The sequence below is a fragment of the Schistocerca gregaria genome, chromosome 2 (genome assembly GCF_023897955.1).
Source record: "Schistocerca gregaria isolate iqSchGreg1 chromosome 2, iqSchGreg1.2, whole genome shotgun sequence".
Classification (NCBI taxonomy): Eukaryota; Metazoa; Arthropoda; class Insecta; order Orthoptera; family Acrididae; genus Schistocerca; species Schistocerca gregaria.
The window spans coordinates 510,133,247-510,157,069 of NC_064921.1; the positions used below are offsets into that span (position 1 = coordinate 510,133,247).

A 23,823-nucleotide genomic window follows, 5' to 3' on the forward strand; every position below is an offset into this window, starting at 1 on the left:
CGTTGCAGTACTGTAGATGGTGTGGAATTGCGACCCTCCTTTGTCAGACTAAGTCATGGTAGTAAATGGCTTGTACGTGCCATTCGGTTTTATGAAAGCGGCACGACAAGGTGGATCGACAATTAGAAAAATGATCTATCGTGTTTGAACGTGATCGCACCGTGAAAGAAGTTGTCAGACTTGTTGGTGCTCGAACACAAACTGTCCAATGGAATGCTGTACGACTCGCTTGTAACACGACGTAAGGAGAGTGGTCTAAAAAGATGCTAATCCACAGTGTCTCGAGACGAGTGTCACACCTTGTCAATGACAACCGGTTTCGAAACCGACAGAAACTGGTGCTGTCACTGAACGCAGGTCCAATTGAATCAGTTTCCTTGCGAACACTGCGAAGGTAACTGCATGCTATGGACATTTGCAGTGGAATACCTCGTAAAAGTCTATTGCTCTCAGGGCACAAAAAATGCAACATCAACCAAGAGCCAAACAACACAGATACTCCATAGTAGCTAAATTAGTCTACTGAAGGCGTGCAGTGCGGTCGAACGAGTTGTGATTTTGCCTGTTTTTCAGATGTGCAGAGCGTCCAGTGCACCGAAGGCACCATGAAGCATTGAACATGCTACATGCAGAGGGTGTCATTCAGGCCAGAGGTGGTTCTGTGGTGTTTAGGGAGCAGGGGGTATTCTTGGTACCACGTCTTGGGCTCAGTCATTCAGGTTACCGTGAACATGAATCAGGATCTTTATTTCAGTTACCAAACTTTGGCCTTTCTCATTCATTTTCATGGTGAGTATGCTGTGAAGACGCCTGTATTTCACGGTATGAGTAGCTACGTTGACAGGGCTGCACGGATACGTTCCTGGTTCGTCAAACACTTAGGCACCCCGTCGCATCTGGGCTAGCAAATCTAATCATCAGTGAATGGCTTTACCTGGATATGGCATAGCAGAAGAGTCTCGTCTACTCTCTTACTCGCAAAACTGAGACCATTATCTGGGCTAGAGGTGGTGTTCGAAGATATCCGCCCGATTTCTGCTGTAGTTGACTAACTTTTTGTCCTCTGATCTTTTTTAAACATTTGTATGCAGTTATGAACAGTTCATTCTCTGCAGCAGTCAAATTCGATAAAATGTCTTTACGTTGAAACTTCCTGGCAGATTAAAACTGTGTGCTGGACCGAGACTCGAACTGGGGACGTTTGCCTTTCGCGGGTAAGTGCTCCACCAACTGAGCTACCCATACACGACTCAAACCCCGTCCTCACAGCTTTGCTTCCGCCAGTACCTCGTCTCCTACGTTCCAAACTTGGATAGCTCAGTTGGTAGAGCACTTGCCCGCGAAAGGCAAAGGTCCCCAGTTCGAGTCTCGGTCCGGCACATAGTTTTAATCTGCCAGGAAGTTTCACTGTAGAGTGAAAGTCTCATTCTGTCTTTACGTTCGTGAGTAACAGAGTAATACTCATCGATGAACACTCCCGCCGCGAATTTAAATGACGCCTGGTGGTGCTACGGGCGAATGGGGAATCATGCTGGCGACGATACCGGCCGCAAATGTCGAAATCCACTGACATGAGCGACCTTGACAAAGGGCAGATTGTTATGGCATGGAATGAGCATCTCGGAAAGGGCGAAGCCGGTCGTGAGCTAGTGTCGAGAGCGTCAGTGTAAAGTGGTTGAGGGATGGCGAAACAACGAGTAGGCGGCAAGGTGTTGGACGTTCACGCCTCATCACAGAACGCGAATGTCGGGGGCTTTCCCGCTTTGTGAATCAGTATACGTGGCTGTCTGTGGCAGATCTGGCTACGGAGTACAATGCTGGTTCCGGCACATGGAGCACACCGTTCAGCCCACAGAGAAGAGGGTTGGGTTGTTTGGGGGAGAAGACAAAACAGAGAGTTCATCGGTCTCATCGAATTAGGGAAGGACGGGGAAGGAAGTCGACCGTGCCCTTTCAAAGGAACCATCCCGGCATTTGCCTGGAGCGATTTAGGGAAATCACGGAAAACCTAAATCAGGATGGCCGGACGCGGGATTGAACTGTCGTCCTCCGAATGCGTCATCGTCAATTATGATTGTTACTGGTATGGGTCATCATGAATCGACCGTGGACCAGTGAAGAAGTGTCGCCTAGTCGCGTCTATCCCGTTTTTTGGTACACCAGATCGACGGTGTGTCTGGATACGTCGTCATCCAGGCGAAAGTTTATTGGAAACATGCAACGCGCCACGGACGCAGGCATGTCGGGACAGTATTATGCTGTAGGGTAGTAATGGAAAGCACCATGACAGCTGCGGACAACGTGAACATCGTTGCGGACCATCTGCATTCTATCATGCTTTGATGCGTTCCTCAGATGCCGCGACAGCATCTTCCAGCAGAATAACTGTCCGTTTCACAAAACTAGAAACGAGCTACAGTGGTTTAACGAGCACGGTAGTGAACTCATGTTGATGTCTTGGTCACTCTATCTCATCCCGATGTAACTCAGTTGTGACGCTATTGAGCAAACCGCCGGCCCATAATTTATGGGAACTGTGTGACCAGTGCGTAGACGGCTGGTGCCACACATCTCCGGAAACTTGCCAAGGACTTGTCGAACGCATCCCACGCAGAATCGCTGCTGTACTGCGGTCCACAGGTTTATCAACACGCTGTTGACCAGGTGGTCATAATGTTTTCGCTTGTCAGTGTACAGCGAGGAATACTTCTAAGGAAGCACAGGAACAGAGGTACTTTATCTGGCGCCCGTATCTGCTCTAGCGTCTAGAGTTAAGCACCATCAGGAAATAAGTGTTTCTTTCTTGTACAGAATATCGGAAGGATGAAAGAAAATTATTAAAGAACGATATTACTTCCAACGAAACAGTTTAAACAGTTTAAACCACTGCTGATCTCTTTGGACTGCACTGTCATTTTCAAGTGGACAAGTCTAGCAGTATACATAGTGTGACACGTTAATGCAATTGATCTTATGAAAGATGCCATTTTATTTAAGTGACAAAAGAGCAAAATCTTTCCAAAACATTAAAATAAGTAAACATTACACTTGGGAGCGACCCATCTTCATCCTCATCTACACCCGTACCCTACAAACCAAAGGTAGACGCCACTCACCATTGTACTGCGTGCAGGGTTTCTTCCCGTTCGATTTGGATACTGCGCGTCTTGAGAATGATTTTTTAACTTCCTGAGTGCGTTATAATTTGTCTAATACTCTTTACAGAGTTGAAAAATAATCCTTGATTCCTCACTAGTTCTTGAGTGTTTATAAGTGCGATTCGCGGGATAATTGATGTCCATCTCCCAGCATCCTTCTGTACAAGTTTTTCAGCATTTCCGTGAATTCTCTCGTTTGACACAGGAACCTGTGACCAATTGTTACGTCCTCCTTTATATATGTTCAATGTCCCCTGTTATTTCTGTGTGTTGTGGGCCCCAGACACTTGAGCATGCCTCGAGAATGAGTCACATCAATGTTTAGTAAGCGGTATTCTTTTTAAACTGACAATATTTTGCTAGTATCTTTCCAATGAATTGAAGTCTTTCTGCTGCTTTACCTATGATTGGACCTATACAATCATTCCATTGCATATCCTTGCAAGTGGATACACCCCCCAGGAATTTGTATAAGTTGACCTGTTACAGCTGAGATTCTTTGATATTGTAGTCATAAGTATCTGCCTGGATATTTCTGAAGTTTTTTTTCCAAATATTACTTCATTATTTTGTGTTTACCACCCTAAATAACTGTTTGTCCAGATGCAAATTACAAAATCTTTCAAGCAAATGTTCTTTAGCCGTCAGGGGAAAATCAATCAGCATGATTGCCTTCGTTGTAGCTGTGTTTCTTACAAAGATATGAACAGCGGTATGAATTTTTTAAATGACACCCGGTATGTTTTCGGTAAGTCATTTCCTCTCCTAAGAACCTATTCGAAAATGCGGTAGAGTTTCACGTACCTCACTGTTTATGACGTTGCATATCCTGAACCGCGTGTAGTACCATAATATAACTTTGTAGATGCATTTAGGGGAATACCTGGGTACTGTCTGCGAACTTTATTGCGAATGGAGTTTGTAGCACAGAAGTAATAAATGTGGCAGTTTTTCACACATCTCATTGTTTATGATGTCATACCTCCTGAACTGTGATAGGCAGGTGCTTCTTACGTCAGAAACGATTGTTGACTGGCAGTAATGACACTAAGAGATAGGTGTACCAAGTTTGGTTGAAATCAGTCCTGTGTGAAACATAAGCACACACACACAAACACACACATACACACATCTATTTTTATAACGTGTATAGATTCGGAATGGACAGGATATAAGATGAACATCAACAAAAGCAACACGCTGATGGTGGAATGTAGTCGAATTAAACCAGGCGATGCTGAGGAAGATAGTTTAGGAAATGAGACACAAAGTGGTGGATGAGTTTTGCTATTTAGGCACATAACGCCTACAAACAACTGAAAGGAACAGTATGTGATCATAACATTGTTGAGATATCTTAAAGCAATACTACGGAATGATATGTTACAACGAGACAGACAGTCGAGTGGAGAAATAGTGAAACTGAATGGGAGAGTTAGATTGGTTGCATGGAATCTGGATGAGCGCACAATGTATATGCAGAACACCGCTTGCGTGTGACGACTGCGGCCCATTCTAGATTGTTTGGTTCCCTTATTAAATCGAACTGCCAAAGAGGATTTAGAGACACTCCGCAAGGGTACGCTACTATCTAATCTGTGTCGGGCTGAGTCTATGTGAAAGGGGTGTTTTCTAAATGCGCTTCTGGCCATTAAATTTTCAAATCCAGGAAGGATTTAAAGTAATGGAATTCTTCTCACTGCGCCACTCCTGTGTGTATGTCTATTTGTGTCGGCACGAAAGTGTTGGCGCGCCTTTCTCTGCTGCCGCGTGAAGCGAAGACGCATCGATGATCGCCACGCTGACAGTCCATACAGGAGGTTAGCTCCAGACCTAGAGGTAATTACTCCCTGAGGGGTAAAATGAAATATTCTGAGGAGTAATAACGAAACAGTTCACTTGTGTTTGGTGTATGGAACTTAATGATTTTTAAAAGATCGTTACTGTTATTACTATTTCTAAGGCTGTGATACAGATTACGTAAGTTCCCAATAAGTACAGTTTTTTTTGTTTCATTAACGTGTAATACAGTGTGGTGAAGGTAACAGCTTCAGAAACGAGTGTATGAATACCTTACTCACACAGTCCACCCACTACACATATACTTTGCCCCATGCAACTATGGAAGTAAAATTGAGACATGCATATGTCACATATGTTTAAATATCTCATGAAAATGCTTCCTCCGAGTTGTGCACAGTCCCCGCAATATACTAGAAATAGCCTCTTTATTTACTTCACACAAACAAACAAAGTAATTGACAATACAACACAACGGTAACTATGTAATGGTTAATACATCACTGTAGGGCCGATGCCGTATTATTATTATTATCGTTATTATTGACAGTGTTTAGGTACAAAGCATTGGTAGCCTGAAGTGTTCCAGGTTCTGTCAATTCAGAACTAAGGATTCCAATAATCAAGTGACTTACAAAAAATAAGTTTAGTGTGCACAATTTAACTTCATTGATTTTAAATAGGGATATAGGGTGAGGATGAAGCATGTTTTCTGACAGCTGTCTGCCCAGAGTTCGGATAATTAGCTTCATTTCCTAAGAAAGAGCTGCAGGTAGCACTCACGATGCCCCGAGAATTGCTTCATCAGACTATAAAAAATAGTTTTTAGAAATAAGCAATACCATTAGCGCCATTGAGTCATTATTTCGTGGTTTAATAAAACATCCACAAGAAGCATGTACCATATGTTGTAAAAATAAAAGTATTTAAAGAAAACTCTGTTCATTCTAAATTTTAGTTGGGTACCATTGTTGATGGTGGTGTGGGGAAGCGGCGAGGGGATACTAGCTAATACGTGATTGCACTCAGGGGTAATGAATGGTCTCAGAAAGTTTGTGGACCACTGATAAAGAGTGTGAAATTAGATAGAGACAACTGTTACACATGGCAGCAACAATCTCTCTAACGCAGATGGGCATAGCGTTAAACTGAGCTTAGATAAATCGTTCCCCGTTGCTTCAACTCCATTCCACAGTTCATCAATCATAGTGGCTAGAGAGTGATAGCATGCCAATTTCTCGACACCCCTTGATCATACGTTTTCAGTAGGTGAGAAATCTGCAGAACGTGCCTGCCAGGATAAAAGTCGAATACCCTCTGCATCGAAGTAGGTCTATACAGCACGGGAAACTTGAGGGTTGTGTTATGTTGTTGAAAGATAACGTCACGAATATCTCGAAGACAGGGCACAGCCACAAGCCTTAACACGTTACAAATTTGACGACTGCTGTCTGGTCACCGGTTATGAGAAAAAGAGGTGATCCCGTCCTGTACCAGCGACACCCTGTAGCCTCAAGATAGGTTCTGAATCTATATGACAAAGTCGGATGCAATGCGGCAACGTTCTTTGTTCACTGAGTCTCCTGCATTCCTCCGTATTTAAACTAATGGCCCGAAACAATTTGGTAATTGTGAGAAACGTAAAATTATTTACTTCTGTAATTTCTTTACATGCAATATTTTCTGTAGATATTGTCTTTGGCTTCGAGTTTAACAACTCGAAGAGACTGTCATCTTTGGTCTTGTCAGTACGAGATGGATCTTTGGAACATAAGGTTCGAGGTCTTTTTATCACTAGCGTCGGTTGGGTAAGGTTGTGATATAGATATGGCGGAAGAAGCTTGATTGTAAATTTTGTGAAAGACAAGAAGTTTCATTTTATATTTGTATAGAAGTGTTGTTAAATGTGAGAAGATTCATTGAATGCTGATATGCATTAACTGAGATAACTCTTTTTCTCTAAAAGACAAAATACCACATGTTACCAGACAAAGCAGTTAGCCTCATCCAAACATAAAGGAAACCACGGGATGCTCTCAGCGGAATCACTCCTAGACTCAACGAAGCCAATATATACTATGAAGACAATAACGAAGCCATCATCGTAAAAGCTAAGTACCAACACTGTTCGTACTTGTTAACGATCTCTGTCTAACTTTAAATTTGAACCTCCTGTAGATCCTAAATTTAGCATGTGGACAAAGGAGTAGGGCTTGAATACGATCTAACTTATAGACAGTGGAACAAGGAAGGAAAAGGTCCGTTAAAACAGTTCGTCTGAAATGCTAATTATCTGCATATTCAAGCAAGTAGTACACTTCGTGATAGTCTGACAATTGTTGAGTGCTGCCTTCCCTTCTTGGTGTTGCAGTTTTAATGGTCAGCAGTGTGCTTATTGTAGTGGACTGTGATCCGCGGTGCTGGGGTTGAGACGGACTGTGTCGTGGTCTGAAGTGTGGCGCCGCCCGCAGGTTCGACGAGGAGCTGGTGCACACGGTGTGCGGCATCCTGGAGGTGAACTGCTTCGAGGTGCGCTGCGAGAACGGCGCCCTGGTGCGCGGTCTCTACCCGCAGACGGCCATCCTGTCCCACAACTGCATCGCCAACACCGGACACACCATCGCCACGCGCTCCGAGACTGGCGAGCAGCACAGGTCAGCCCAGACACATAAACTGCAAGTACCAAAGCCCTGCTTGTGTACTGACACCAACATCTCAATAAACTGATGGGCGATACGAGTTGCACACAGCTTATGGAGCAATCGTTAATTTTTTTTCTTTTTGTTGTACAAGGGGTGGTTACAAAGTTTTAAATATCACTGGAAAAAGAAAGGTTAGGCAATTAATTTCTTGTCTGTTTGCAGGGACATGTCTACAGTAGTGCTAAATGTTGAAAATACCAGCGAAACAGTACCGTAGCATGCCGTTAGAGCACCAAAAATTAAATGGTGTAGCCTATTGATAAAGTGGAGAATTACGCGGTAGCTTTGTTTAGATATTTGAACAACGCTACGACATGCTGAGTTGGCGGAAGAGTAGGACAACAATCGACCAGTATAGATGGTGCAGCTTAGGAGCTTCCTTATTTCAAAAAACTATAAAACAGAATGTGTTGGAGATACGAGTTTTATTCTCTACTCTTTACATAGAGCTACATTTAAAGTTTTCATTAGGTTATGAAAATGATATCCTGAAGATAGCCACCGTCCTGCTCAGTGCATTTTGAGAGTCGAAATCAAGATAGCCCCAGAATAAAAAACTGTTGACGCTAAATCTGGCGAGCGTCCTGGCCACTGAAGATCGCCCCTGAAACAGATGACACGCTTTCGCGCGAGAGGGTCACTGACGTTCGTACCATGTGAGCCGTGGCGCCGTCTTGTTGGAACCAGATATCCCCCACACCCATTCCTTCAAGTTCGGGAAGAAAAAAACTTCTAGTCAAGCGGACATAACGCTCAGATGTGACCGTAAATGACCTATCGTTCTCTTCCAACAACCACGACCCACCGACGGCAATAGTGGATGATGAACACTAGTCACACGTTATGTATGCAGGAGGTGCTCATAAAGTTCTCCAATATAGCAGGTTTTGTGTATTCACACATTCAAACCAATGAAAATGTGCCTCACCGCTGAAGAACACAATGACGTCATGGCACAGCTTTTCGATCAAGGCTCCACGTACAATTTTTTTCGTGAAACAAAAGCGAGTGGATTAAGCTTGTGCGCCACTGCCAGTGTGTATGGGCGAAATTTCAAGGCTTCATTAAGAATTCGTATTACTGTGCGATCAGAAATTGCAAGAGCAGGTACATGTTTGCGTGTGATCGCTGGGGCGAATTGAAAATCGCCTGCATTACCTTCTCGACGTTTTCTGATGTCCTGGTGGTTCTCGAAGGCCCTGGTTTCTATTTCTGCACACTACAAGTATCCATAAACTTGTCCACCCCATAGCAATGGATGTTCGATCAGGAACACGACGAAAAAAGAAATGGCAGATCATCTTTCTGCAAAGAACAGGAAATCACAAGAAAAGTGAAGGCTCTGGTTCCAAGACCAGCGTATCACAAAAGTGAAAATGCGTCACGCATCAGATTTCACCTATTTCACGACATTTTCACCGTTATAGAGGTCGTTGCTCACTGGTTTCCGCGACTGGCATAGCCAGCCAAACAGACGCGGCAGCGAATATACTGCAGCTGTGTCAGACCAATCCACGTGAATTATTTAGCCTCCTGATGGCCGTCGACGAATGCTGTGTATATCGATGTGACCTCGAGACAAAGGAGCGACGCCTGTAGTGTTGACCAACGTCGAAAAGAAGGAGAACCAGCCGTCATTGGACAAGGTGGTACTGAGTGTTTCTTGTGACGTGGTGGTGTGGTCCTAACAGATTGTTCTCGCAAGAGGTAAGCCATACAGGAACATAATACTGAAATCTCCTGAACCATGAGAGGAGCATAATACCGAAATCTTCTGACGAGGTTGCAAGAGGCTGTCCAAAGCTGTCCGAAGGGACGTGTTGCTCCGTGGCAAGGCCCAGCAGGGCACAGACACACACATGCTTCTTGTTCGAGTTTATTTGCCTTGACCTCCGTATTTCTCCGACGTGGCAGCCAGTGCCTTCTTTCTTTTTCCACAGATAAACAAATGATTGCGTGGCAGTCATTTAGAAATGACGATGGTTTGATTTTAGAGTTTTAACTCTCCATGAATAGCCAAAATACAACCTCCTGCAACCAAGGTCCCAGTCAAGTCATCCATCACTGAGATGGAAGTGTCGCATTATGACTGAATGTATAGCTAAGGACTAACACCGTCATCATGTTCATCGTTGCAGTTTGACTTTTTCGAGGTGATATCTAAAACTGTGTGACTAGCACTCCCAGTGTTTTCATTCAAAATGATTTGTTTGTAATAGTGAACAGTTGTGCAGTGCCTGGTTGCACGAAAACGTCTGTGAAAGGAAGTAATTTCTCGTTATGCATACAAGGTGGTCAGAAACAGTCCGAAAAGCTTGTTGAAGGGTAGGAATGCTGGGAAATAGTCTTAATGGAAAAAATTCGATACATTCCGCCGTTTCCGAGTTAATTATCATTGAAGTTAGTCAATCAGACCGTTGCGCACGCAAATTCAAACCCGTCAGGTACAATTAGTGTCAGGGTTTAAGCCTTACTACTGTCCCATTCCCAATTTTTCTATCTTTCTCTTGTTTTTAGGCAACCAAACGAAGAGCACCGCCTCTGGCGGGCCGCAACGGCTTGATTGGCTAACTTCAATGCCAGTTATCTCGAAAAACGCCGTGACGTATCGAATTTTTTTTCTTAATAGTTAATTATCAGCACAATCTACCCTGCAACACCCTTACAAGCTTTTCAGACCGTTTCTGTCCACCATGTGTCAAGTTTGCTAACACACTCTTCGAAATCAAGTTATTTGATTTTAGACTGAAGCTAAGCAATAATATCGTTACCATGCAGTTGCGAACGGCCTTTTTTTAAGCCATATTTGTCAATGTGAAAAGCACCTATGAATGGCTAGGTAAATCAATTTAAAGATCAGATAAAGGCAACGGCATACCAGCAGGAAACTGCTCAGACCAACCTTCAAGTTGATGACAGCTTTATCTTCTATATCTGTCTCGTAAAAGTACTTTCTGTCTTTCTTTCACTCTATTTCTGTCAAAGATACGAAGTTAATAGCTCGTTTATACGAAATCATGAATACTAGAAATAGTTCCTACAGATGAAGTAGTACTAGGAATACCTTCCCACAGATGAAATACGAAGAAAAGTTAAGATGTTACACGGAAGAGGAAAAATTTTATGGCAAGCGTTCATACAAACCGACACGTGTCAACATTTTCGAAGGATTTTTTTTTCATACTAAGCCTTTTTGTATCAGAAGAGAACTAAAACCAGATGCTGTGTCACCAGATTTTATTTTCGTCCGCCTTTAGCCTCTAGAGGAAAAAATAGGTAGTTGTCATTTAACTGAAATGAGAAAGAATTGTTACCTTAATCGGACAGTGAAACGTGCGATGCATTTTGTCTGCATTGCCCTTGATATGACAAAGATTTTTAGGAAGCAAAATGTTAATATTATCTGAATCATGATATTTTTCTGATTAATCAATGTTTTGTGATAAATTCTGCTTCTTGTTTCAATATTTTTTTAATACCCACACCGGCTTTCTTAAAAATCGTAAAAGCAAACGCATTTTTATGGGAAAACTGAATGTTATGTCTAAAATCGGATGCCATTTTTTATTTTTTTAACATTTTTATAAACATCTCTTAGGAATCGTCAGTTAGCGATGCGCTTCGTACCACACTCAGGCATTCTCTTCTAGTTAAGTGTGGATGGTGATCCAGATGGTGCACATTACAGCAAAGAAGATGATTCATTGGAGAAAAAGTAATTTTGACAGTTGTAACAAGTATAAACGGAAAGATACAGTATCTCAATCTTTGTTAGAATCTTTTTTGCCTTGACCGCCAAAATCCTTTGTTAATCAATCACCATAATTTAAATGTTTCGCGTATAATGACCAATAAAAAATAGTGGTCGGAATAATATCTTCAGTTACGCTGATGCCATGAATTTCGTTAACTGTACTGCTGCAAACATAATATTAACACAGTACGTCACTCAGTTGTTGTGTCACTCCAGTTGTACGCTTTACTTCGCCTGAAAAAGAAAAAATATGTCAGATCCACATCTCACTGCAGTTAATGGCAGAGACTCCGTTTTGTTCCACCTGTCACGTGACTGGGGGGGGTGGGTTTCAAAGCATCGTATTACCGAGATAGCGGAGGCATGCCCTGTCTATGTTTATCTTTGGTCAAAGCTAACACCTGATGTTCTTCCACCTTCCTTCCGGTGTATGACTTTTTTGTTACATGTTGCGTGTATTATCTTTGTCGTGCATCTTATTACTTCGTCAGAGAGGTTGAGCGGGGGCAGAGAACAACGACCGTGCGCAAACCGGGATTTTTCTCCGTTCTGCCAGCTGCGTCACTGTCGAGAAGCGCTGCTCAGTTCGCGGGGGCTCTTCGGTTGCTGCTCGTTATTTTTGTGTTCTATCGAGCTTGTTTGTTCTGTATGACAATGATAATGCTGGCTTATGCTATGGCTTTATGTGAAAACTACTGTGTAATAAGAAAATTAAAAGTAGTAGTATTACCTATCACAGTTTTCCCAAAGACCCAGAAACATGTGCTCGGTGGGTTCAACTCTGCGGAAGAAGTGATGGCAATCACATTACAAATGCTACTATCTGTAGCTTGTATTTGAAAGAGGACGGTTATTTACGAGATCCACAGCCTGAGCAATTGAAACTTCTACAACAGAATATCTTAAAACTGACTGCAGTGTCTACATTGCTTCTTATCAAAGACATTTCTGATGATGTTCCGTCCTCAAGTGAATAGGTATCGCAAATAAATAATATAAGGTACGCTCTTTAAACTCACAAACGAATACTAAACACACCAGCTGCTCTGTCACCAAAGAAGAAAAAAGCTGATTACAGCATAGAAACAGAAAAAGCGGATAAAATCAAGATACTACTAACACTAATGAGAGATGTCTGCGTTTAATAACACAATATGATAAAGTTTTTACATGCAAACATATTAAATGTCTCGTCAAACGCAAGAAGAGAGCATTTTACAATCGGGAAAATATAAGAAAAGCTTTGGTTTTACACTCTTCTCCTGGAAAAATTTTGTGCAGTATATATACAGCAAAGACGATGAGTATATCATTAGCGAGATTTTCGGAAATGGTGTGTATTCAGTTTTTTCCGTTTTCATCCTGACATTCTGATCAGAGTGTGACAGTTAACCAAACTTCAATTTAATTATACTCGTGTCACTTAACTATAATAAGCCGTTTTTTAAAATTATTTCGTACCTGTATGAAAAAGATGTTAAACGCTATTGCCGATTGTGACTCGCAAAATGTGCTTAATACACTGAAAACTCTTATGATCGTTGCATTTGCAGTGCTATTGAAAATGATGGATGACAGGTTAGAAGTTATCTAATATAAAATATTGAGTAAAATAATACACACCTCAAGAATAGTCCTAATCAACTGTTTCACTCTTTCCATTACAAATGAAGTCCATAGACGTAGGAAGTAGTAGCATTCTACATTTGCATCTAAGTGATTACTCTGCTATTTGCAATAAAGGGCGTGGCAGAGGGTTCAATGAATCACCTTCAAGCTGTCTTACTGTTCCACTCTCGAATGGCACGCGGGAAAAAAGAGCACTTAAATTTTTCTGTGCGAGCCCTGATTTCTCTTATTTTATCGTGATGCTCACTTCTTCCTATGTAGGTGGGTACCAACGAATTTTTTCCCAATCGGAGGAGAAAACTGATGATTGAAATTTCATGAGACGATTCCGTCGCAACGATAAACTCTTTTGTCTATTTTATTTTACTGATTCCCACTCCAATTCACGTATCATGTCTAAGACACTATTTCCCCTGTTTCGCGATAATACAAAACGTGCTGCCCTTCTTTGAACTTTTTCGATGTTATCCGCCAGTCCCACCTGGTACGGATCGCATGCCGCTTACCAATACTCCAGAATAGGACGGACATTCGTGGTGTAAGCGGTTTCTTTAGTAGACCTGTTGCACCTTACAAGTGTTCTGCCAGTGAACAGCAATCTCTCGTTTCCTCTACCCACAACATTATCTATGTGATCGTTCCACTTTAGGTTATTTATAATTGTAATCCTTAAGTATTTAGTTGAATTTACAGTCATATTTGTGTGACTTATCGTGTAATCGAAATTTACCGGATATCTTTTAGTACTCATGTGAATAACTTCACACTTTTGTTAATTCAGGATAAACTGCCACTTTTCGCACCATACAGATGTCTTACCTAAATCGTTTTGCAGTTCGCTTTGGTCATCTGATGACTTTACAAGACGGTAAATGACAGCATCATCTGTAAACAATCTAAGAGGGCAAATCAGATTGTCTCCTATGTCGTTAATATAGATAAGGAACAACAGAGGGCCTATAAGACTTCCTTGGGGAACTCTGGATATTACTTATGTTTTACTCGATGACTTTCTGCCTGTTACTACGAACTGTGACCTTTCTGACAGAAATCACGAATCCAGTCGAACAACTGAGGCGATATTCCATAGCCACGCAGTTTGGTTAGAAGACGCTTGTGAGGAACGGTGTCGAAAGCCTTCTGGAAATATGGAATCAACTTGACATCCTTTGTCGATAGCACTCATTACTTCATGAGTATAAAGAGCTAGTTGTGTTTCACAAGAACGATATTTTCTGAATCCGTGTTGACTATGTGTCAATAAACCGTTTTCTTCAAGGTAATTCATAATGTTCGATCACAGTATACGTTCCAAAACCCTACTGCAAATCGACGTTAGTAATATGAGCGTGTAATTCAGCGGATTACTCCTATTTCCCTTTTTGGTTATTGGTGTGACTTGAGCAATTTTCCAGTCTTTAGGTACGGATCTTTCTGTGAGCGAGCGATTGTATATAATTGCTAAATGTGGAGCTATTGTATCTAATACTATGAAAGGAACCTGACCGGTATACAATCTGGACCGGAGGCCTTGCCTTTATTAAGCGATTTAAGCTGCTTTGCTTCACAGAGGATATCTACTTCTATGTTTCTCATCTTGGCAGTTGTTCTTGATTGGAATACAGAAATATTTACTTCGTCCTCTTTGGTGAAGGAGTTTCGGAAAACAGTGTTTAATAATTCTGCTTTAGTGGCACTGTCATCAGTGATTTCACCGTTGTTATCGCGCAGTAAAGGTATTGATTGCGTCTTGCCTCTGGTGTGCTTTATGTATGACCAGAATCTCTTTAGGATTTCTGCGAGATTCCGAGACAGAGCTTCGTTGTGGAAATTATGAAATGCATCTCGCAAATGAACATTTCACTCCACATTACATTGCCCTTTAGTTTAAGTAAATTAACGTCAGTTTAAGCGGAGTAGCGCCACAACCGAACGTCTTGCACTGCTACAGCTTCTCGACAGTGTTGTCACATGGGAAAATGCTTTGGCACAACGTTCTATGCGGCAATCTTGACACCTCGTGATACGAAAATCCCACCCCTATCATTAGTTTAAGGATTGATGTACCAGAGAAACCAATACTTTTAACAAGATTTCGCTATAACTGTGAGGTTTTGGTCGAAATTGTTATTGGCATACATGTCGACAACTGAAAATGGGAGTCCGTCCAGGAACGCATAATAAATAGGGCTAATAATTAAGAGTATAACGCGACTCGTGAAATGTCGCTTAAATAATAACATCCAGTAACGCATGAAGGAAATGTACTGGTCATGTTACTACTCCTCCATATTCGACCCCAAATAACTATCATTCAAAATTAGGTGCGGCTGTGTTTACAACTAGCAAAAAGGCTGAATGGTTGCTGCAGTATTGGAGCCTCGATCGCATTTTTTCACCTATCATTCCTTACTCTTCCCCCCATGAGCCATAGACCTTGCCGTTGGTGGGGAGGCTTGCGTGCCTTAGCGATACAGATAGCCGTACCGTAGGTGCAACCACAACGGAGGGATATCTGTTGAGAGGCTAGACAAACGTGTGGTTCCTCAAGAGGGGCAGCAGCCTTTTCAGTAGTTGCAGGGGCAACAGTCTGGATGATTGACTGATCTGGCCTTGTAACAATAACCAAAACGGCCTTGCTGTGCTGGTACTGTGAACGGCTGAAAGCAAGGGGAAACTACGGCCGTAATTTTTCCCGAGGGCATGCAGCTTTACTGTATGAATAAATGATGATGTCGTCCTCTTGGGTAAAATATTCCGGAGGTAAAATAGTCCCCCATTCGGATCTCAGGGAGGGGACTACTCAGGAGGACGTCTTTATCAGGAGAAAGAAAACTGGCGTTCTACGGATCGGAGCGTGGAATGTCAGATCACTTAACCGGGCAGGTAGGTTAGAAAATTTAAAAAGGGAAATGGATAGGTTAAAGTTGGATATAGTGGGAATTAGTGAAGTTCGGTAGCAGGAGGAACAAGACTTTTGGTCAGGTGAATACAGGGTTATAGATACAAAATCAAATAGGGGTAATGCAGGAGTAGATTTAATAATGAATAAAACAATAGGAATGCGGGTAAGCTACTACAAACAGCACAGCGAACGCATTGTTGTGGCCAAGATAGACACAAAGCCCACGCCTACGACAGTAGTACAAGTCTATATGCCAACTACCTCTGCAGATGACGAAGAAATTGAAGAAATGTATGATCAAATAAAAGAAATTATTCAGATGGTGAAGGGAGACGAAAATTTAATAGTCATGGGTGACTGGAATTCGGTAGTAGGAAAAGGGAGAGAAGGAAACGTAGAAGAGGAATATGGATTGGGGGTAAGAAATGAAAGAGGAAGCCGCCTGGTAGAATTTTGCACAGACCATAACTTAATCATTGCTAACACTTGGTTCAAGAATCATCAAACAAGGGTGTATACATGAAAGAACCCTGGAGATACTAAAAGGTATCAGACTGATTATATAATGGTAAGACAAAGAAGTAGGAACCAAGTTTTAATTTGTAAGACATTTCCAGGGGCAGATGGGGACTCTGACCACAATCTATTGGTTATGTACTGTAGATTAAAACGGAAGAAACTGCAAAAAGGTGGAAATTTAAGGATATGGGATCTGGATAAACTGACTAAACCAGAGAGATTGTACAGAGTTTCAGGGAGAGCATAAGGGAACAATTCACAAGAATGGGGGGAAGAAATACAGTAGAAGAAGAATGGGTAGCTTTGAGGGATGAAGTAGTGAAGGCAGCAGAGGATCAAGTAGCTAAAAAGGCGAGGGCTAATAGAAATCCTTGGGTGACAGAAGAAATATTGAATTTAATTGATGAAAGGAGAAAATATAAAAATGCAGTAAATGAAGCAGGCAAAGAGGAATACAAACGTCTCAAAAATGATATCGACAGGAAGTGCAGAATGGCTAAGCAGGCATGGCTAGAGGACAAATGTAAGGATATAGAGGCTTATCTCATTAGAGGTAAGATAGATACTGCCTAGAAGAAAAGTTAAAGAGATCTTTGGAGAAAAGAGAACGACTTGTATGAATATCAAGAGCTCAAATGGAAACCCAGTTCTAAGCAAAGAAGGGAAAGAAGAAAGGTGGAAAGAGTATATAGAGGGTCTATACAAGGGAGATGTACTTGAGGACAATATTATGGAAATGGAAGAGGATGTAGATGAAGATTAAATGGTGAGATATGATACTGCGTGAAGAGTTGGACAGAGCACTGAAAGACCTGAGTCGAAACAAGGCCCCGGGAGTAGACAACATTTCATTAGAACTACTGACAGCCTTGGGAGAGCCAGTCCTGACAAAACTCTACCACCTGGTGAGCAAGATATATGAGACAGGCGAAATACCCTCAGACTTCAAGAAGAATATAATAATTCCAATCCCAAAGAAAGCAGGCGTTGACAGATGTGAAAGTTACCGAACCATCAGTTGAATAAGTCACGGCTGCAAAATACTAATGCGATTTCTTCACAGACGAATGGAAAACTGGTAGAAGCCGACCTTGGGCAAGATCAGTTTGGATTCCGTAGAAATACGGAGACACCTGAGGCAATACTGACCCTACGACTTATTTTAGAAGCTAGATTAAGAAAAGTCAAACCTACGTTTCTAGCATTTGTAGACCTCGACAAAGCTTCTGAAAATGTTGACTGGAATACTCTCTTTCAAATTCTGAAGGTGGCAGGAGTAAAATACAGGGAGCGAAAGGCTATTTACAATTTGTAAAGAAACCAGATGGCAGTTATAAGAGTCGAGTGGCATGAAAGGGAAGCAGTGGTTGCGAAGGGAGTGAGACAGGGTTGTAGCCTCTCCCCGATGTTATTCAATCTGTATATTGAGCAAGCAGTAAAGGAAACAAAAGAAAAATTCGGAGTAGGTATTAAAATCCATGGAGAAGAAATAAAAACTTTGAGGTTCGCCGATGACATTGTAATTCTGTCAGAGACAGTAAAGGACTTGTAAGAGCAGTTGAACGGAATGGACAGTGTCTTGAAAGGAGGGTATAAGATGAACATCAACAAAAGCAAAATGAGTATAATGGAAGGTAGTCGAATTGAGTAGGGTGTTGATGCGGGAATTAGATTAGGAAATGGGACCTTTAAAGTAGTAAATGAGTTTTGCTATTTGGGGAGGAAAATAACTGATGGTGGTCAAAGTAGAGAGGATATAAAATGTAAGACTGGCAATGGCAAGGAAAGTGTTTCTGAAGAAGAGAAATTTGTTAACAACAAGTATAGATTTAAGTGTCAGGAAGTCGTTTCTGAAAGTATATGTATGGAGTGTAGCCATGTATGGAAGTGAAACATGGACGATAACTAGTTTGGACAAGAAGAGAATAGAAGCTTTCGAAATGTGGTGCTACAGAAGAATTCTGAAGATTAGATGGATAGATTACATAAGTAATGAGGAGGTATTGAATAGGATTGGGGAGAAGAGGAGTTTGTGGCGCAACTTGACTAAAAGAAGGGATCGGTTGGTAGGACATGTTCTGAGGAATCAAGGGATCACCAATTTAGTACTGGAGTGCAACGTGGAGGGTAAAAATCGTAGAGGGAGAACAAGAGATGAATACACTAAGCAGATTCAGAAGGATGTAGGTTGCAGTAGGTACTGGGAGGTGAAAGGATAGAGTAGCGTGGAGAGCTGCATCAAACCAGTCTCAGGACTGAATACCACAACAACAAGAACATTCCTTACTCAACGAAGTTGAGTGGGTTGCTGTACAACTTTGTTTTTTTCAGCCAGTCGTCCCATTAGGCTGGGAGTGGGGCACGGGTTTCCCAGATGGGAATATTTCGGAAGAGATTTCCAAGCCTAGTATTCACCTAGTAAACAAGGGAAACTGTAGTATCCTCGTCGCCACTGTTGTATAGTCATCGTTACTGTAGAGTGTTGTATTGTAGAAAGCAAGGGAGAGCATGCTGTTATTGTTGACCAGTATCTTCTTTCTACAACACAAATGCACATGTGGATTAACGTGGTCTTTATTTACATGAACAGGCAGCTGCTACTTAACTGGAATAGAGTCCATAAATTGTGGTAGAAGCTCCCCAGTAACAGTCCTGTTGCACACAATATCGGTAATCTTGTTATAGTCACAATTCTGGTATATAAGTACTACCCAGCCTGTGATCCACTCTGCTAGTGGACTGACAGACGCAAACTGGAGTGTGAGTTAGTCACGCCCTGCAGTCAGTGTAGGCGGCCTAAATGCTTCCTGTCGAGAGGGCTTGATGCTTGTCGGTGTGTCTCTGGTCTCTTTCTTGATAGGTGCGCTCTATCGAGCACCTACTGCCGATCTTCGTGCTTCATCTTTGCCGATCAGTGTGCTGGCGGTGACTTACGCCAGCACATAAACCGCCCAAAAACTAGGATTTTTCCAGAATTAGGGGATTGAAGTTTTTTTCTGAGGCAAAGTATCCCACACAGAAATTAAAATTTCGTGTATATGTATGTTTGCGTGTACATTTGCATGTGTGTGTGTGTGTGTGTGTGTGTGTGTGTTTTTGTGTGTGTGTGTGTGTGTGTGTGTGTGAAAGTGGACTATGGCAGTCAGTGGATTAGAGCAAAGATGTAGGCAACACTTGCTTTTATGTTTTGGTTCGTTTGAGATATTCGCGAGTAAATTGTAAAATGGTTCTGAGTACTATGGGATTTAACATCTGAGGTCTTTAGTCCCCTATAACTTAGAGCTACTTAAACCTAACTAACCTAAGGACATCTCACACGTCCATGCCCGAGGCAGTATTCGAACCTGCGACCGTAGCGGTCGCGTGGTTCCAGACTGAAGCGCCTAGAACCGCTCGGTCACAACGGCCGGCTGGTAGTTTGTAATTTGGGTTTGATCGATGTGTGTAAAGTGATGAGGAAATAGTGTATAAAAGAAATAAGAGATAACTTGTTGGAGACGGTGTTGGTGGTGCGGCAGGCTGAAGCTGCACGTGACGGTGCGCGTGCCGGCGGGCGGCGAGCTGTTCACGTCGTACACGCACTCCCTGGACCCCACGATGGTGCGGCGAGAGATGCTGTCGCGCGGCAAGTTCTTCGAGTGCTGCTGCGAGCGCTGCAAGGACCCCACCGAGCTGGGCACCCACCTCAGCTCGCTCAAGTGCAGCAAGTGCGACAACGGCGTGCTGCTCTCCGCCGACCCTCTCGGTGAGTACCCGCCCTCGCAAGCTGCTGCACCATTCACACCAAAACCTCACACAAGTAACCTGTCGCACCACTCCCATAACTTGCATTGTTTGCTGTGTTTTGATCGGAAATCTCTCTCTCAATACTCTTTTAACTACAAGAAATCTCTATGCACTGATACCCGTGTACTGGAGGTAAAACTATACTTGCGTTCTCACAACGTAAGTACCGTGGCGCAAATTGTCAAAACCGAAAAAAATGTAATATCTGTCTTTGTCATCGATAGACGAAAACGCAACAGTGGCAGACACTGTAGCAGTTAAGCACCTCTGCGACATGCAAGTCGACCGCCTGTAGAACTACGAATCTGACGCAAGGCAGGTGGAAGTAAGTTTCTTCGCGCAGCCACCTGAAGCAGAATGTCTCCAACCACCGTCTCCTCATTGCCCCTGCCTCTGGGCTCATGAGTACGACATCGTTCCACTCCACTAGACTGTCGGATTCGTCGTCTCCCTGTGCTGTAGCACCACGGATGAATGACTCTGTCAATAATACTCGACGATAAACTCTAAAACAACCGCCCATGATACCTGTGCTACCTTGACCTGCGTCGTGTGGAAAGCTCTGAACTTAGCCACGTTACCATCAAGTTTCACTGATTCCATCCTGATGATGATGATGACTATGGCTTGTGGGGCACTCAACATCATGGCACCATAGAAATTCCCAATCTTTCCAGTTCCAATATCGTCACTTCCCAGATGATGATGAGATGATGAGGACAACACAAACACCCAGTCCCCGGGCGTTCCCCCGACCGGACAGGGAATCGAACCCGCTGCCCCATGATCCAGAGGAAGCAATGCTAGCCACTAGACCATGAGCTTACGACTGATTGCATTCTGCGACAGACATTGCGCTTCTGGAACCTCAAGAGTCAGTTCCTTTTACTTTCCTTTCCTTCTTGTTGACTTTAAATGTGGCCAGATACAACAATATTTAATGGCCAGTAAATACCGTTACTGTAAAAATGACTATTTATTCTTTGTAGGTTGCAGCATATTCTACTACCTACCAAAATTATTTGCTGCTAAACTCAGTATTTGTTTAAAATGAAAATTGTCCAAATGGCTCTGAGTACTATGCGACTTAACTTCTGAGGTCATCAGTCGCCTAGAACTTAGAACTACTTAAACCTAACTAACCTAAGGACATCACACACATCCATGCCCGAGGCAGGATTCGAACCTGCGACCGTAGCGGTCGCTCGGTTCCAGACTGTAGAACCTAGAACCGCACGGCCACTCCGGCCCGTTGTTTAAAATCACTGTCTAAAACTAGAGAAGCACAACGCGCTGGAAACGAAAGCACACGCAGCTGTGCAACACAGAATTATAATCAGTGGACTCACAGAAGTCGTAAATATGTATGTATTTAGCAAAAAGCTAAAAATATGGCTGAAATAGTACACACGGCGGATAAAAGCAAACTGATAACAAGGTCAGAGCACAATAGAGGACGTCTAATAGAGCAAAATTTTCCACATGAACATAGGACGAAAACGCACCGCTGTGGATCTGCGGCCATAAAACGACAGCCAGTCAGCGACGAGCTCAGCTTGTCCAGAAAGCGAGCGTATTTGGATGTGTCTCAGCAATGTGGTTTTATCCGAATAAGTAGCTGCAGTATTGTGCAACAATTGTTATGCTCCACTACAGATGTTCCCGTCAGCTGTACCGTACCGGACTCATCGTCAACATCACAGAAAATTCGCGACCATCGCAGATAGCCGTCGATAGCAGATAAAGTTTTCGTGGCTTTGACTGATCATCTGGAACAGTTAGCTTCGGCTAAGTTAATTAGTAACTACATTATTTACCATAACTGTTGTTAGCTGGAGCTATGCATTTTAAACACACGAACTTGCGCTCTCTCGTCGCTCACTGGTTGTTGTTTCATGTAGTTCCATAACACTGCATTTTCTGACCTTATTATTCGGTTGTTTTTCTTCATCTTGTATGTTAACACATGCTATACTTCAAAGAAGTATTTCTCAGAACAGAGATCGCTGTGTTGTGGTAGATCCTCCTTTATTCATCGAATAATTTGTAGTTTCAATTTAGTGATTAAAACACAGCGAAGTGGAATAGAATGCATACTTAACTATGGTACATGTGGACGTGCTACGTCATTTTCGGAGTACCCGTAGTGAAATAGTCCAATACTAAAAGCCACAGCGATCACATGACCAAAGATGCATCAGAAATATCAACTATACAGCCGGATCTTTGCCATACACATGTTAACATATCTCTGTAGAAGTTTGAAGAAAACTGATTATAGGTAACTGAGTGATGAAGACTGATGATGAATTATTGATCATGCTACGTGTCTTCGGTTTGTCAAATTGTGTGTAAAAAGTCAACAAGGGATCTATTATAGAGTTTGCATCCTCTTGGGCATGCAGCTCTACAGTATAGTTAAATGATCACGACATCCTCTTAGGTAAAATATTCCGGAAGTAAAATACTCTTTCAATCGGACCTCCGGGAGCGGGCTACTCAGAGGAAGTCTCAGTGAGAAAAAGCAACTGGCATTCTGCGGGTCGGAAGTTCGAATTTTAAATCCCTTAATCGAGTAGATACGCTAGGGAATTTAAACACGGATAGCTATTCACAATATACATAAATGACCTGGTGGATGACATCGGAAGTTCACTGAGGCTTTTTGCAGGTGATGCTGTGTTGTATCGAGAGGTTGCAACAATGGAAAATTGTACTGAAATGCAGGAGGATCTGCAGCGAATTGACGCATGGTGCAATTGAATCTCAATGTAGACAAGTGTAATGTGATGCGAATACATAGAAAGATAGGTCCCTTATCATTTAGCTACAAAATAGCAGGTCAGCAACTGGAAGCAGTTAATTCCATAAATTATCAGGGAGTACGCATTAGGAATGATTTAAAATGGAATTATCATATAAAGTTGATCGTCGGGAAAGCAGATGCCAGACTGAGATTCATTGGAAGAATCCTAAGGAAATGCAATCCGACAACAAAGGAAGTAGGTTACAGTACGCTTGTTCGCCCACTGCTTGAATACTGCTCAGCAGTGTTGGATCCGCACCAGATAGGGTTGATAGAAGAGATAGAGAAGATCCAACGGAGAGCAGCGCGCTTCGTTACAGGATCATTTAGTAATCGCGAAAGCGTTACGGAGATGATAGATAAACTCCAGTGGAAGACTCTACAGGAGAGACGCTCAGTAGCTCGGTACGGGCTTTTGTTAAAGTTTCGAGAACATACCTTCACCGAAGAGTCAAGCAGTATATTGCTCCCTCTTACGTATATCTCGCGAAGAGACCACGAGGTTAAAATCAGAGAGATTAGAGCCCACACAGAAGCATACCGACAATCCTTCTTTCCACGTACAATACGAGACTGGAATAGAAGGGAGAACCGATACAGGTACTCAGGGTACCCTCGACACACACCGTCAGGTGGCTTGCGGAGTGTGGATGTAGATGTAGATGTAGATGTAGGGATAGGTTGAAGTACGACGTAATGGTAGTTAGTGATGTGCAGTGATAGAAACTTCTGGTCAGGTCACCACAGGCTTGTAAATATAAAAT

The 23,823-nt window shown here is 42.5% G+C and overlaps 1 protein-coding gene across 1 annotated transcript in view; it reads left to right on the forward strand.

The window, feature by feature from the left end:
* Positions 1-23,823, forward strand: part of LOC126329207 (SET domain-containing protein SmydA-8) — a 215,557-nt gene that overhangs the window by 115,465 nt on the left and 76,269 nt on the right. Inside the window, exons 4-5 of the mRNA XM_049996134.1 lie at positions 7,430-7,612; positions 19,986-20,212. Of these exons, the coding sequence (XP_049852091.1) occupies positions 7,430-7,612; positions 19,986-20,212 (410 nt within the window). The remainder of the gene's footprint in view (positions 1-7,429; positions 7,613-19,985; positions 20,213-23,823) is intronic.